This window comes from Podarcis muralis, chromosome 17, assembly GCF_964188315.1.
Source record: "Podarcis muralis chromosome 17, rPodMur119.hap1.1, whole genome shotgun sequence".
NCBI classification, from domain to species: Eukaryota; Metazoa; Chordata; class Lepidosauria; order Squamata; family Lacertidae; genus Podarcis; species Podarcis muralis.
In genome coordinates, this window is record NC_135671.1 from 38703437 (window position 1) to 38719662 (window position 16226).

General features: G+C 50.6%; 1 protein-coding gene across 4 annotated transcripts in view; it reads left to right on the forward strand.

Annotated features, from left to right (window-relative positions):
* The window catches only part of FLNA (filamin A), an 82305-nt gene that overhangs the window by 8485 nt on the left and 57594 nt on the right, over nucleotides 1-16226 (forward strand). For all 4 annotated transcript variants that reach the window (XM_077921119.1, XM_077921121.1, XM_077921120.1 and 1 more), the window contains exons 2-4: nucleotides 5660-6151; nucleotides 15105-15353; nucleotides 15829-15926. In XM_077921119.1, coding sequence (XP_077777245.1) covers nucleotides 5734-6151; nucleotides 15105-15353; nucleotides 15829-15926 — 765 coding nt within the window. In that variant the 5' untranslated portion in view covers nucleotides 5660-5733. The remainder of the gene's footprint in view (nucleotides 1-5659; nucleotides 6152-15104; nucleotides 15354-15828; nucleotides 15927-16226) is intronic.

The window sequence follows — 16226 nt, forward strand, 5'->3', positions numbered from 1 at the left end:
TGCATGTGCATTTGCTCATTTAAACTCTTGTGGTTTTTCTCCACTTCAATCCGCATCCATTGGGGGAAAATCAAAATCTGTTCCCATGATATGTGTGCATGAACAGCAGCCATACATTTCAGATGCATGGAAGCCACTTTAACCTTACTGACTGCCTGATACACATTTATTTCCTCTTCCTCCACTCCTGCCCTAGCTGACAAATTAGATTTCCAGAGGGGTTACAGTGCTTGAAGAAGTGCCTACTAAAATCTGAAAACCACTCTTCACCAGGAGTGCAACTTTCTTAGTAGACTTCTGTTTTGTATGACTATCAGAGGGTGCTATTGAATGGTTCCTAGTGACATCAATAATTGCAAAATGAGGTTCTCCACACATCTGCCCCCAGGACTGAAAATCTGAAAATGTGTGTGCATGTGCAAATACTTAGCTGAAAAAGAAGAAGCAAGCATAACATTAATTAGTTGTATGCTGTCGTATGTGCCACCAGTAATTTGACTAAGGCTGCAATCCTAATGCCACTTACCTGGGACAGTAAGCACCATTGAATCAGTAGGGGTTACTTTTGAGTAAGCATGGCTAGCCTTTTACTGTAAGCAACTAACCGTATGTTGATATCTGTTTTAAACACAAAAGTGTATAATTTCCTTATAAATCCCCGCAGCTGACTTCATAGCTTAGGCAAGCTAATAAACTCTTAGTGTTGCATATGAACAACTTGGAATATAGGGGAGGTGATACCGGCTTTCCTTGTAGAGATATTGTTTATTATTACTTTATCTATTTATACATTAAATTTATATTCCACCTTTCCTCCAGGGGCTCAAGGTGGTGGACATAGTTCTCCTTGCCATTTTATTCTCGCAATAACCTGTGAGGGAGAAAATGCTAAGAATGAGTGAGAGGCCCTAGGTCACCCTGTGAGCTTCTTAGCTGAGTGGTGATTTGAACTCTTGTCTCCCACACTCTAACCACACCACCACGCTGGTTGTAAGACTCACTTAATGAAAATGCTTTATGTAATATGCTCTGAGCACTTGAAATGTGCTATGTAGATGCTGTTATTTACATGGATAATGCCTTCCAGACAGGCGAGAGGCCTGTCAAATTTAACGTTAAATGCTGACTTCTGGGCATATTTGTCTGCAAAGAGGCTGTGTGTGAGGAATTAACCCCCAGTCCTGATTCTTAAAAGGGACCAAGCACTCACGAGAGAGACACAAAAGTGCAGAATGGCAATTCCTGGCTAGACCAGCAGGGGGCACCCATGTATCCTTTTCCTTCCCTAGCTAGCCCCACCCCCACCCGTTTCAGCTGGGAGAAAAATAGAGGGGACAGGAGCACTTTTACGTGCTCCAGTCATTCAGAGCATCCCACACTTTGTCTTCATGCGCTTTCATAACAACCCTGCATGGTAGGCCAATAGTATTACTCCCCATATTGCAGAAGTAGGGGGAGCAAGCTGAGGCTGAGGCCACTGCAGTGGGAGTGCAGATGATTTGAAGCAGGCCGCCTGCCCTGGTGAAGAAACAGATCAGGCTGCGCGACTCCAAGGGCAGGAAATGGGCTGAAAGGCGATGGACACAGGCAGCACCTCCTGTCCTCACGCTCAACCAAGTGGTCGGAGCCAATGCCAGGACTGGCCCTGCAACCAGCGTCTGAACCTGTTGGTACCAAGTCAGGCCGTGGGTCCATCTAACACAGGACTGCCTACACTGGCTGGCAGCAGCTCTCTTGGGTGTGCAGAGCATGTGCTGCACCACTGAGCTATGGGACCCATATTCCTGTGGGATGGAAATGATACTGAGTGCCATGCAGTGCTGGTGCTGGCCCAAGGGGACGGGTAGGGAGGAAGGCAAGGAGCCAGAGTCCATGACAGGCAGAGCCAACACCTGATGTGCAAGGGAGGCTGTGCCCCATTTGCCCTAGCTGACCAGCCCCCACTGGTGGCACCAAACATGTGCTGTGTTCCTTCGCCACTACCACCCCGTCACTGAGTCACTCCAGGAAGCCTCCAAGGCAACTGGAATTAGAAGAGGAATCTCTTCACAGTTTACAGGGCCAGATGCTTTCATGTCTCCCCCATCCAGATATATAGAGTTTAAGCACTTCCTCTAATCTTCTCTAGCAATGGGGTCCCCTTACTGCACACAGTGCTTTGTCTGATCTGCCCACGACCTTCCCCCAGCCCTGCAAGATGGGGAAGTCCCAGGGTGGGGTGCACAGGAGCTGGTACAAAATGAGAAATTTCAAAACCCGTCTCAGGAAGTCTGGGTGGGGCTGGGGCTGCTTTGACAAAGCCGTTAGGCCACTGCAGCTTGCTGAATCACGGCAATGTGGGGGAATGAGTAGGGCAGAGATGGGAGCTGGGGCAGAACCACAAACACTTCCCACTTGTAGGTGTTGCGCTGCTCCTCCAGCACAAGGGACTCTTATGAAGTCCTCCAACTGTCCATTCCAAAGACTGCTGTTAATACACAAGCAAGACCCTGCCTGTTTCCCTCCATGCACAGAAATGCTCTGCTCTCCAATGTTTAACTCAAACTCCCATCATCCTCTGACTGTCCTACTGTCTGGGGATGATAGGAATTTGAGTCCAAAAGCATTGGGAGGGCCGCAGGTTACTCAGCCCTCTGTTAAGGCACCCCTCCACCTTGGACCTGAGCAGGGCTTTTTTCAGCTGGAACTCAGTTCCAGCACCTCTCATGTGGGTGCCATTGCCATTATCAGAGAACAAGGTGACCTCTGGCACCTCTTTTTATAGCAAAAGAGCACTGGACCTGAGGAAGTCTTATTAAGCAGAGAAGTGCTGTTCTGCAGCTGCAGACCCCCCAGGCATTACCCTCTTGTAAAAACAAAAACACAGTGGTGTGCACAAAAATACATGCATGTGACTTTATTCCAGGAACTGTAGCTTGTTAAGGGTGATGGGAAGTGTAGTTCCCAGGACTTCTGTTTTGGGAAGCCATGTGCTCACCTGTGTGGCCTGGCTGTGCTGCCACTCTCCGACCTCATGGGAATTCTGGGTGGCCATCTTCGCAGTGGGTGGAGGTGCTGCTTCTGAGTGAGAGTCAACATTGTCTCCCTTCCACAGTGGTTGCTCACAATCGGAATTTACCCGCAAATGCACAGGCTGCAGAATTGCTGTCATTGCAGTAGGTGGTTTGTTTTTGTTTTTTGAACCTGCTGTGTGTTTGTTAGGAAGCGTCATCCACGGCACTGTGCCAAGGGCCTCCTGGAAGTCTGGCACTGGCCTTGCCGTCTCCCAGCATCAGCTTCCTCGCTCTGCCTAATAGTAGGGCTGGCCCTGGTTGTAGCTGCACATCTCCTCCCTGAGGTCTCTCCCCGTCTCTTTAGCTTTGTGACATGGGAGTGACATAGCAAGTTGGAACAGACTGACAAGGCCATGGCAAAACACACACACACACCTGGCCCAGTTTCAACAAGTAAGAAGGCTGAGAATGGACCACCTTGGCTCTTCTTAGCACTGTTGGTGGAGCGGGAAGAGTGAGGCAGTGATGTGGCGACACCAAGAGGCATGACTTCAGGTGTGATGGCAGCTCAGCAGGATATGCCTTGCCCAGGTGCAGTCCCTCGCAGCTCTAGCCAAAGGGACCTTAGCTAGCCAGAGTAGACAATACCCGAGCCAAATCACACAATAGTCCAACTGGTGGCTTCACGTGAGACCATTTTTGGTTGGGTCTAGTTAATTTTCTACAAATCAAGGCTGCCAGGGGTTCTCTTTTGTCTGAAAAATTACAGGGCCCTTAACCCTAGAATGCGCATGATGTGCATGTCTATGTCAGTCTGAGAGCAGACTCTGCACATGTTCAGAGGTACTCTAGCCTCTACCACAGATGACCCAACACAAACCATTCAGCAGAGAAGGGGACTCTTTGGCCATGAATAAAACCTGCTCCAGAACGCCTCTTCCCAAGCCACTTCCCTCTGTATGGCGGGTCCAAGGTGGCTTATAGGAATAAAATAGGAAGGGAGCACGAAGGTCAACTAGTCTGACCCCAACCATGCAGGAATCTTTTGTGCTGCATGGGGGGGGGACACACAAACCCTGAGATTATTTTTCTAAACAAAAATTTTATTTCTTTATTGAACTAAAATAAAGTGTGTGCAGTCATTTCTGCATAAATATCCACGTATTTTAATAATTTATACGGCAAGGTAATAATTTATCTTTGATTTTTTTTTAAATTTTGAACGTTGCTTCTTGTAGAAGCCCTGAGATTAAGAATCTCTCGCTCTACTGACGGAGCGATCCTAGAGCAGCAGCTCAGCCGTGTAGGTGTCGGAGAGGGAGCGCAGCGGAGGGAAGGCAGGCGGGCGGGCGGGCGGGCGAGCAGCTGCAAGCAGATAACAAGCCGAGACCGGCCCGGTCGCCGCGCTGTGTCGAGGGCGAGAGGGAGGGAGACACAGAGAGAGACCCTGGATCTTCCCCAGGAAGAGGAGACACCCAGGGCAGCCAGAGCCGCAGTCGAGGCAAAAGAGGCGCAGGGCCGGCCGGGGCGGGGGCGGCAGGAGAGCAGGCGAGGGGCAGCTCCCGCCGGCTGGGCCTCATTGCGCAGGAATTCGGGAGACGTGCGCTTACTAGCCCGGGGGCATTTCTCCGGCGCCTTCCAGCTGGGGGAGGGGGGCTGGCTCACCGCGGAATCCCCCCGCTTCAGAGCTGCCTCCCTCATGGGGCAAGTCGGGGTGTGTGCGGGAGACAGAGAGAACAGCCGGGATCAGGGCCTTCCAGGGCGAGGGCACCTTTCCTCCCGCCTTGCCACCACAGCATCCCCCGGATCTTCGCGCCTGGTGCCCGAGATCCTCACTTTTAAAAAGGAAGTGGTGGGCACGGGGGGTGGGCAGAGAAGGAGGCCCCACGGAAGGCGTGCCCCCCTTTCCCCAGCTGCTCTCCCGCCTCGCGCCTTCTTTCGAAGGTGTGGGGTGAGCGAGCGGGTCTGGCTGCGGCTGCAATTCCCAAGCAACGCCCCCCCCCTTCTTCCTTGTGATCCCTTCCCCTCGCCAAAGGGCCCCGCGAAAAGCAAAGGCCTCGGCACCCTGCAATTCCAGGCCCATAGGCTCCAGGAGAGAGGTCCGCGGGAGGGACCCGAGAGGTTTAGAGCCTCGTCCACCGCTTCCCAAAGTAGCCTCCGGGAAGCCCTCGCCCGGGCAACCCGCCAACCGCGCGCCCCTCCTCTTCCTCCCAGGTATACTGCATCTGCACATGGAGGCTTCCTTGGGCTGCGATGTCCCTTTTCGCAGATCTGCCGCTTCACTCCTTTTACAGGACCCCTCCCTAAGCTCGCTGACCCTCCTTTAAGAGGGCTAGGCACTTTTGCAGCTGTTGCCTATATATAAACTTACTCCAGAGTAGATCCCACTCCACCCCCGCACTCCCAGTTGGGACTGCGCGCCAAGTGAGCGTGCACAGGATTGCAGAAGCCTCGGGTCTGGGGATTCCTTCCTGCCCCTCCCGTCCGACTACCAGCCCCTGGAGGCGCTCGCCGCTTGTGTGGGGCTGGGGCTGCCGCCTTGCCCTCCTTGGAGCCCCGTCTCTGCTGCCCCGAGGTGGGCGTGTGTCTGGCTCTTCTGCGCGCATCGCCGTGCGCCTTTGGCCGCGCCTAACTTCACCGCCTCCCTCTCCTCTGTCGTTCTGCAGGATCCTGCGCCTTTAATCCCGGGCCCAACCTACCCAGCGCCGGGGTCCCACCCACCCCGAGCCCAGCCGTTATAATGAGCGGCTCTCAAGCGCGACTCCATCAGGCCGCAGGAGCGGGAGGCGTTGGTGGCGGCGGAGGAGGAGCAGGCAGCGGCGGCAGCAACAGCAGCAGCAGCATCCAGGGGGAGGTCGCTGCCGAGATGCCGGCCACCGAGAAGGACCTGGCGGAGGACGCGCCCTGGAAGAAGATCCAGCAGAACACCTTCACGCGCTGGTGCAACGAGCACCTGAAATGCGTCAACAAGCGCATCGCCAACTTGCAGACGGACTTGGGGGACGGGCTGCGCCTCATCGCGCTGCTCGAGGTGCTGAGCCAGAAGAAGATGGGGCGCAAGTACAACACGCGCCCCACTTTCCGGCAGATGCAGCTGGAGAACGTTTCGGTGGCGCTGGAGTTTCTGGAAAGAGAGAACATCAAGCTGGTCTCCATCGGTAAGTCCCAGCGAAAGAGGGGAGGGGGGGCGGAGAGGGCGAAAAGGGGACCTGAAGGGGGCATCCTAAAAGTGGGGGAGTGCGGGGTCTTTGGATGCGGGGCACCCAAGTTTGTCTCTTACGGCGGGGGGAGACTGGAAAGGCACCCCGCTTTCCTCTACATGGCGAGGCCCAGGTGAAGAGGAGAGGGGCGCGCTTGGCCCCTCCCGCGAAGGGGGCGTGCGTAGCTTCGCGGGATGTGTGGCGGGGTTGGGCGGGGGGGGGGGGAGAAGGACCGCTGGTGGCGGATCGGGGCCGCCTCGGAGTTGGGGGTCCCATTTCTGTAGTCATGGGGTGCCTTTTGGGGAGAGTCGCGGGGGGGGGGGGCGGAAAGCGAAGAGGCCTGGCTGGAGGGGTGGGGCGGGCGGGAGGACGCTGCATCTGGGCGTGGCGGGGAGGGTTGCAGGAGGCGGCTCCGGTTTCAGGCTTTTTGTCTGGAGTCTGCAAAAAAGGGGGGAAGCCCCCTTCAGCCCGGCCTCGGTTCGCGTTGCTGCAGCCCCCGCCCTCCGCCCCGCGCGCCCTCCCTCCATCTCTGGCCCAGCCCAGCCCGGCGCGCTCCGCTTCGGAAAGGCCCGTTAACTATTTAGGAATGGGAGGAGGGGCGGCCTGGCGCTTGCCTTCCGCTGAGCCATTTCTTGTAGATGCCTTTTGAATCGCCGGTCGAGCGAGCTCCTGACGCGCCGCACGCACATTTTCCAAGCTCAAACAATTGTTTGTCTTCTTTTCTCCCCACCCGCCGCATCAAATTGAATTACTTGAATTACATTGAGGGGGAAAGTTGCCCAAGAAGTGGAAGTGGGATGTGGTTGAGCCAATATCTGCGCTCTCGTAGATCACTAGCCGCAGCCCTTTGAACCCACAACCGACACCTTAGGCAACGAGAAGCCTTTGTCCTTCTGCTCTGATTTTGGGGTAAATCTTGGGTCAGTGCAGAGTCTGGGCAAAGATTCTGCCTTAAGGTAAGGTGTCAGGAAGTTGATGGACTCTTGAGCTCTTCCAGTCACAGTAATGCCCTAGTACATACCATCCAACATTTCTCCTACGGAAATGGGGACATCCTAAGGAAAAGTGGGACATTCTGGGGTCAAATCAGAAACTGGGGCGAAATGGGGACACTTGGAGGGTTTGATAGTAGTCTGGGATATTGCTACAGTGGCACATGCTGGGGATGAACAGTAACACAGAAAGAAGCTATGGCTTCAGACCGGGCCCTTAGCTAGGCTAGACTTTTAAGTACCCAGTTTGTGGGAGAGCCTCCTTATCTCTCCATAGATCTGAAGCTGCTCATACATAAACTTTAACGAATGAACTGACTGGGTTTGTATGGAATGCTAATCCATAGTTAAGGTGAGTAAACCAACAGCCAGCAACAAACCATGGCTTATTTTTGCTAACAAAATCATAGCTAACTGTAGTTAAGGTGCTGGGGTGGGTTTGTATGCAACACCAAACCTTAACTAATTTAAACCATGGTTTAACACCGTATGTAAACCAGACCATGGTATCTCCCATTGGAATTATGTGTACTGAGCAAAGATTGCATTCAGTTCACTGATCCTTATATTCTCCTTGCTTTGCCATGGACCCCTAGCTCCTGAAGCAAAAGTTCAAGTGCCTCCTGTTTTGGCAGAAATACAAGAAAGCAAATGACTGTTAATTGCCCTTTGCCTTATAATAGGAGCAGCCTTTTCTTGGAAATGGGTGGTGACTCTCAGCTGCTTCCATGCTTGGGCAGCTTGAATTGGCTTGGATGCTGGCATTTATGGTCCCAGCAAAGAGAGCCTTTTGGATAGCTTACCAGCCATCTAGGTTTGGACTGACTGGTGGTGGCTCCGCTGGTAAAAACTCCATGCAGTAAAAGCTGTGGATGGGTGTGTCTCTAAATAGTGTAACATTGGCCCTGAGCAGCCTGGCTCTTGCATTGCCTGGTAGAGGAAGTAACTGATTCTAGTTTAGGTCTGACTCATTAATGTGGGAATCCTGGATGTCTCATTAGCTCTTCAGAAAAACCAATGGCTTATGCATACCTTGCTTTTGCAGGGAGCTTCCGGTGGCCTCTCATTCAGATTTATCATGCCTGCTCAGCCTCAGCACTGCTGAAACATCTGCTATTCCCAGACAATTCACTGGGCCCAGACATCCCCACTGTTGATTCAGGGTCATGAGCATCCATAGCCTGTTCTGGGGTTGGGGTTTGCCCATAGCCCTTTGTTGAGGAAGTCAACTAGACCAAACTTAGGTGGAAAAGAGTGACATGACTAAATACTGTTATAATTATTTAAAAAAACCCACAGTCTTCTCCTACTGCTATCCCTTGGCTCTTGGAATGGCTGGTGTCAATCCATGTTGCCAATATAAGCAGAATGTACTCATTCCTGCTCTTTCCCGCACTATCAGTTTGTAAAGACCTGGTGTCAGCTGGGATGTGTTGACATCCAAACACATGTAGCTCCTTGTATTCACTAAAATTGGGCCTGTGACTCTGCAAGCTAAATACAACCCAGCAGGGTTTTCATTTAGCTGTGTTTGGCCCTGGGTTGCAAAAATGTGGCAGCGTGTTGAATGCCTGGCAGGCCTTAGTACTGGTGGGCTATGATTAGGTGGATCTGACACAAAAAGTGTAGTCCTGTGTTACCTTATGTTGGACCTGGTGTGGTTCCTTGTCCACTTGACCAGGAACTCCATATCTTGGGGTAAAGTTGGGGTAACACACCTTGTAATACAGAGACAGCTTTCAAAGGCCTAGTTACTTTGAGTACCTTAAAGTCTTAAGTTGTTGTTCTGGTGACTATCCAGAGGTACAAAACCACCTATTATCCTGAAGTTGCAGGGTTTTTTATTATTGTAAAAAGTTCCCTATTGCCTATTTCTGGCAGCTGCCCATGTACGTTGCTGCAGGGGCCCCTCTGTTGATGAAACCCTCTTGGTGTATCTGTCTGGATGTGCTCTACACGGTTGTGAGCTGGTAATGATAGGAAATTCTGGATTTGATTGACTGCTGTGGTAAACTTGCTAGATATTCAGCAATGTGGTGGCTGTGTGTAACACTTGTAAAGCCATACTGTATGGGAAGATAAGGCCCACCGAAGGGATACTGGCTTTCATTCCAGCTCCCTGTAAGTGAGGCTCTAAACGGGCCCCATGTTGTTGGGCTCCAACTTGCATCTGCTCTACCCAGTGTGGTCAAGAAGGGTGGGAGTTGTGGTCCAGCAAGAGCTGGACGGAGGGTTCTACCCCCTGCTCTGTTTGACTCCCCCTGGAGCCTGCAGAAGACCCTGAGGACAGTGGGAGATGAGAACCCTGCGTTGCCCGTCAATGCAGTGAGTCAGTCCCTGGGCCACAGACTCTGACTCAGACAAGGTCTGGCAGCAGTTGCTGAGAAGTGGAAGGGCGTGCGCACACCATAACCATGCCTGTAGGCTAGAGATGGGTAGCCCTGTGCCTGTCTGTTCCTCCTCCTCCTCCTCCTTGGGTTGGGGTGAGGAGAAGGATGGGCTGGGCGGCTCCTTTGCTTCTCTTCACAGAGAGGCAGGATGTAAGGAAGGCGGGCAGAGAGGGAGGGACCAGGCCAAACATGTGGAGGGGGCGTTCTTTTCCCTCCCCCTGGAAGGAGAATCCTGTTGGGACAGAGGAGCTGCTGCCTGCCGGCCACTCCATATAAGGCTAAAAAATGCTGGAGCGGTCTGCTCTGTGGCTGGGTGGGCGGTGCAGAGCCGGGTGGGGAGGTGGCTGGGATGTGATGGATTGCCTTCTCCCTGTTCCTCCCCCCCCCCCCCCGCCCATCACCACCCAGGGAAAAAAAGTGGCAGGGAAAGCATGGAGTATTTAACCATGCCAGAGGGATGCATCTGCTCTGGCACTCCAATAACAAAAGCTTAAGCGCATGAGAGCTAATGGGAAGGGGCTCCCATCCCAGCTGCTCTAGCCTTGTCTGGGTCTCTGCTCCTGGGGAGGGAGGGGGCATGTGGCCTAATGTGGGTGAATCTCAGTGGCCTCTGGGTCTTAGATTCCCTTTGGCCCTCCTGTCCTCTTTGATAATGCTTGTTCTGCAGTTTACAGCTTATTCAGCTCGACAGTGTTGAATGCTCCTCTCCAGCTTTGAGACTGGCCCTGACGCCTGCCCTTTTGAATGCTCCCAGCTGCTATGGGGCTCAGTGGATATGGAGGGCAGAAGTAAAAGTGTGAGCGATGGGGAGGGAAGAATGCAGATGGAAGCTTGGAAAGCTTTTTTCAGGATGGTACTCACTCCATGTTGCCTGTAACCAGATCCTGCAATCTGCTGCAGAGGAGGGAGAATAGCAGCTCCCTCTAATACTGTTGAGGGTTGTGTCATGTTAACTACTTGGAGGCCACAGACTGCTTGGGTAGGAAATGGACTGAAGCCTCTTGGGTCCAAGTGTGTATATTGCGTGGCAGTAGCACATGTGTGGATGCTAGGAAGCTGTAGTTCAAGGGAGGGAGATCCTTTTTCACCGCGAGGGCCACATTCCCATCTAGCCAAACTATGAGAGCCTCATGGAACTGGTGGGTGGGGCCAGAGCAGCAAATGTAAAATTTAGCTTTGTATACTAGTCATACCTCAGGTTGAAGTAGCTTTGGGATGAATATTTTCGGGTTACGCTCCGCGGTGACCCGAAAATAATGGAGCGCGTTACTTCCAGGTTTCATTGCTCGCACATGCGCAGACGCTCAAAATGACTTCACGCACATGCATGGAAGCGGCAACCCGCACACGCACAGTCGCGTCTTAAGTTTACTTCAGGATGCGAACGGGGCTCAGGAACGGATCCTGTTCGTATCCAGAGGTACCACTGTATCTACAAACACGCACTCTTCTCCATCCAGTACCTGTTGAGTTTCAGTGGCAGACAGAGGCGCTTTGAGGGTTACATTTGGCCCTTGAGCCTGAGATTCCGCTCCCTGTTTTAGCAAAAAGCAGTTCCACAGCACATGCAACAAAACACACATGCACGGTCCTGTCACTGTGGGGGTCCCTAGCCACAAGCTTTATGTAACCTGCTTTGTGGAGCACATTCCCTGTAAACATGTACCCGTAAGTATATTCTTCCAGAAGGTGCCAGGTACTTAATTTCTTCCTTCATGGACCATAGAACAGAGTTGCTTGTTTTCCATACTAAACAGACAACTGACCTGTCTAAATTATGCAAGTTAAACCATTTTTCATAATTCTGCTTCCCCTTGCTGTTATGAGGTAGAGGAGCATGTAGATTCCTTCACTGGAGGTCTTTAAGCATAAAATAAATAATTTTATTATTTATACGCCGCCTATCTGGCTGGGTTGCCCCAGCCACTCTGGGTGGCTTCCAACACACATGAAAACACAATGAAACATCAAACACTGGAAACTTCCCGATTCAGGGCTGCCTTCAGCTTGGGGGATGCTGTCAGGGATGCTGTAGTTGAGATTCCTGCATTGCGGGGGGTCAGGCTAGATGACCCTTGGGGTACCTTCCAGTTCTGCTGTTCTATGATTCTATATAAATGTAAAGGGCACTGAAAACCTGACCTCAAACCACTGGAAGGTTTCTTCAGTAATTTTTCTGACTTCTGTTGCATGCACCCCCACCCCACACGCACTTGCAAGAAGCCTTTTCCCACTTCCGTGAAAACCACCTTCTTGTGTTTGTGCAGCTGCAGGAATTATATATTACATTTGTATGCCACCCTTTATTGGAAAATCACAGAGTACAGTGGTACCTCGGGTTACAAATGCTTCAGGTTACAGACTCCGCTAACCCGGAAGTAGTATCTCGGGTTAAGAACTTTGCCTCAGGATGAGAACAGAAATCACACGGTGGTGGTGCAGCAGTAGCAGGAGGCCCCATTAGCTAAAGTGGTACCTCAGGTTAAGAACAGTTTCAGGTTAAGAACGGACCTCCAGAACGAATTAAGTTCTTAACCCGAGGTACCACTGTAGTTCACCACATAAAGCACTTAGGATGTGCTTGGCTTGGTGACGTCTTGGACATGGTGTTCCATGTTGGGAGTCAAATGGTTGGCTTTGGGAACCACCCTGCCCCTCAGAAAATCTTACACCTAGGAATAGGTTCTGTGCTTCTGAGATTAGGCCATCGCTTTGAATTCATTCTAGGTTCTCTTCTGTTGCCTTGATCTTCATCAGTCTCTTTCACTTTGTATCTGGAGGTTGATTCTTCCTTCATACCTTGTGCTCCGGAACCCATAGGATCTGTACACTGGCTTAAAAAAATAGAATAAAAGAATGCACAACATCAAATGCATTTAAAGCAGAAGAATGCATAATAAATAGCATAGTCAAGCAGTACAATGCTGACCTTGAAAATAGCCAGGTCTTCACTGCCTGCTGAAAAAAAGGCAAACCATTACTAGGCCAGGTGGGTCTCCCTTGGGAGTAAATCCCATAATGGTGGTGCCACAACTGAAGGCGAGGGAATACAGGGCAGGAGTTCAGCTTTATCCAGCTTGCCTACCCCTTGGGGTTTAGAGGAAGGTTGCTTGAGACTTGTCTGAACCTGAGCTGAGGGAGAATAGTTGGGCCCCTTTCAGCTGCTGTGTCTAGTCTCTGGAGAGGTTAATCTTGGCAGGAGGCCAGTGCATTGAAGGAATTCTTTGTTTCCCTGAATCTGGTGTGTTTACATCAATCTGCTGCTGCGCAATCCTGGCCAGGCCTCTTTCTGCTGCTGCTGCTGCTTCCTCCTCTTCTGTTGCCTCTAACCATATACAAAGGGTGAGATTCCTTCATACACTTTCACCAAGCGGCTCTTGGGTAGTGTCTTCTCCACATGTACACTTCCCATCCCTATCTTCCTTTCCTCCAAATTCCCTCCATGACATCTTCTGACTCACCAATTTCTTTTGAGTCGGCACGCAGTCAGCGCAGCAGAGCACCTGAATTAAGGGCTGCCTGAGTGATGCTTTTGCTTTGCAACATTTCTGCTTTTTCTTGCTTCAAGACCTCAAGGTAACAAAAATCTATGTTTGGCAACATCCCATATACTGTGGGATTCATGGCAGTATGTTGCAAACAAAAATTGTAGGAGACTCTACATAAGAGATACATATATGGGCATAGAAATAAATAAAGTGGGGCCAACAAAGGGCATGGGGCAGAATAACATGGCTCTCCCCCCACCCCAGGCTACATTGGCTGCCTTTCTTTATGGCCTTGTAGCAAAATTGGGCTTAACTGGGGGGGGGGGGGCATTTTACACATGCATGTTTAGTACTGGATTTTTCCAGCACTTGTTGACTTGCTCCTGAATAGACTCACTGGGAATAATTTTGTGTTTTGGTATTCCTTCACTTAAATTTGTGGCAAAAATGCTGTAGCCGTTAAAATGAACTGAACTGCAAGCATGTTATTAAAACAAAACAAATTAAAAGGCCTGTGCAAATAAAATGATGTTTGCCTAGTCCCTGAAACTCAATTAAGGGTTGGCACCAGATACGTTGAGCTGCTAAGGGCATTCTAGAGTTTGGGCATCACCTCTTGAAGGATCACTGGATACAGTCAACTTTACCTCAGGAGGAGGGCAAGGGAGAGAATGACTCTTATGACCTGTTTCAAGTATTTCCAATATTCTAAGGGAAAAGGCTGTTAGGTACAGGAGCAGACACTTTTATACCACTTTAACAGTCATGGTGTCCCCCAAAGAATATTGGGAATTGTAGTTTAAGGCTGCTAAGATCACTATTCCCCTCACACATCTACTGTTTACCAGTCAATCCCTCTTCCCAAATAACTCTGGGAGTTGTAGTTCTGTGAGGGAAATAAGGTCACGCAACAGCATCCTTAACAAACTTCATTTCCTAGGATTCTTAGGGGGACGCACCATGACTGTTGAAAGTGATACAACTTTATATAGTGTACAATGCCAGTGGCTCCTTACTTCCAAGTAAGTGTACCTGAGTCTGATTCACAGCTACAGTAATACTTCATCTCACTGTCATGTTGCCAAAGGATTGTTGTCACCACACTTTGCAAGGAAAAGGAGAAAATGAAGCAAAGCTATAGCCACTGAGCTCGATACAGTCCAGTCAGCTTCTGGTGCTTTCAGATTTATCAGGTTTTAAACTAGTTTGCATAAAGTTTGACTGCCATCGTGAGTGGCTGGAGAACTGTATTCGCATCAGATTCAAATCTCTACTCAGTCATGAAAGCTTACTGGGTGATCTTGAGATCCTCATTCCCTCACAGCCGAAACTACCTCACAGGGTTGTTGTAATGAAACTTGAGGGAGTATGGACCATGTATGCCACCCAAAATTCCCTGGATGAAGCAGGAGATAAAAATAATAAATAGAACCCATAGCAAGAACAATACGTCAAGTATCAATTGCAACTTGTTTATTTTCTGTTGTCACTGTTGTTTTAAAATAAGGTTAGGAAGTGTAGATGTGGAAGAGACACTACCAAAGAGACTCGAGACTGTATAAAGGAAAGCCATTCTTAGTACATGGTCAGTGGAAATGATGGCATCTAAAGTGGCAGGCAGTGGCCAGTGAGTGAAAAAGGCATGGTAGTAACCAGCACACACAGGCCACTTTTAAAATCATTTTTAAGTTTCTTCAAACATGTTACCTGCAGTCAAATTATGGCCATTCTTCATCAAAATCCCTCCCACCAACTTCTTCAGGCCCCTAAGGACAGAATCTCTTGCTAGAAGCTTGTTCTATAGGTCTCCAATCTATTGAGGAGGTGAGAAAAGGTGGGAGTGGACTTATTACTTGGTGGAAACTGCCTGCAGGCTTCCTCTTGAGTTTCCTTAGGTGTAGAGACTGGCCTTCCTCCTACTAAAGGAGAGAATTCTGAAGGGAGAAGGCCTAGGATGTTGCTGAGTGGGGCTCGTCTTCCCTGAAAGTGTCCAGGTCACTGTCCTCTTTTGTGAATGCTGAACTGTGCTTCTGACTCTCAGACAGCAAAGCTATCGTGGATGGGAATCTGAAGCTGATCCTGGGCCTGATCTGGACGCTCATCCTGCACTACTCTATCTCCATGCCCATGTGGGATGAGGAAGATGACGAAGAGGCCAAGAAACAAACCCCCAAGCAGCGACTGCTGGGCTGGATCCAAAACAAACTGCCTCAATTGCCCATCACCAACTTCAGCAAGGACTGGCAGAGCGGCCGGGCACTAGGCGCTCTTGTTGACAGCTGTGCCCCAGGTAAGTGAAGGAGCAGCACTGTTCATGTGGGGGTGGGAGGGTGAGCTTGAGAGGTTTGCAAGGAGGCCTCTTCTGACTTGCTCACATGGGAGCTGGAGGCCAGCACTACTTCCTGTCTTAGTTGACCCATAGATCAGGAGTAGCCAATTAGGCTCCCTCCAGAAGTTTATGAACTACAACTCTTGTCATCCTTGACCATGGCCATGCTGGCTGGGGTTGATGGGAGTTGGAGTACATCATCATCTGGAGGGCACCAGCATTGGCTATGCTTGTCATTGATGCCAACTCCATCTTGGCCCTGAGTGTAATATTCCGCTGAGGGTTTGGGATGCCTGTGCTGGATGCCTGCTCCTTCGGCTGTATTTCTACCTTATGTTGTGGACGGATGCTACAGAGGACTGTTCCAGAGATCTGTATGGAGGAAGTGTTACTACTGTGTGTGACTGACAAAGAGCTGGGACACTCTCTCAAATAGGTCTGTGCCCTGACTGGGATTCGTGGGATGCTAGCAAACCTGTCAACAATGCCCGGGAGGCCATGCAGCAAGCGGATGACTGGCTGGGCATCCCACAGGTAAGCAGCACAGATACTTTGTGTTAAGCTGAACTCTGCTATGGGTAGATGTATTGGCAAAAGTGTTTACTGCTTCCAGTTTTGGCCAGGGGCAAGTGAGCAATGTAGAGTCTGAAGGTGTGTTATCCCTTGACACACACCCCCCTCCAGGATGCTGCTTAGATTTCCCAGAAATGCTTAAAATAGCTACATTCTAGGGACCCCTCTGCAGCCTTCAGGGCTAGAAGTCTGCTTTTTGAAAAAGAAGCACTGGGTTTCCTGGGAGGCTGCATCCTGTGCCTGCTCTGTACTTGACTCCTG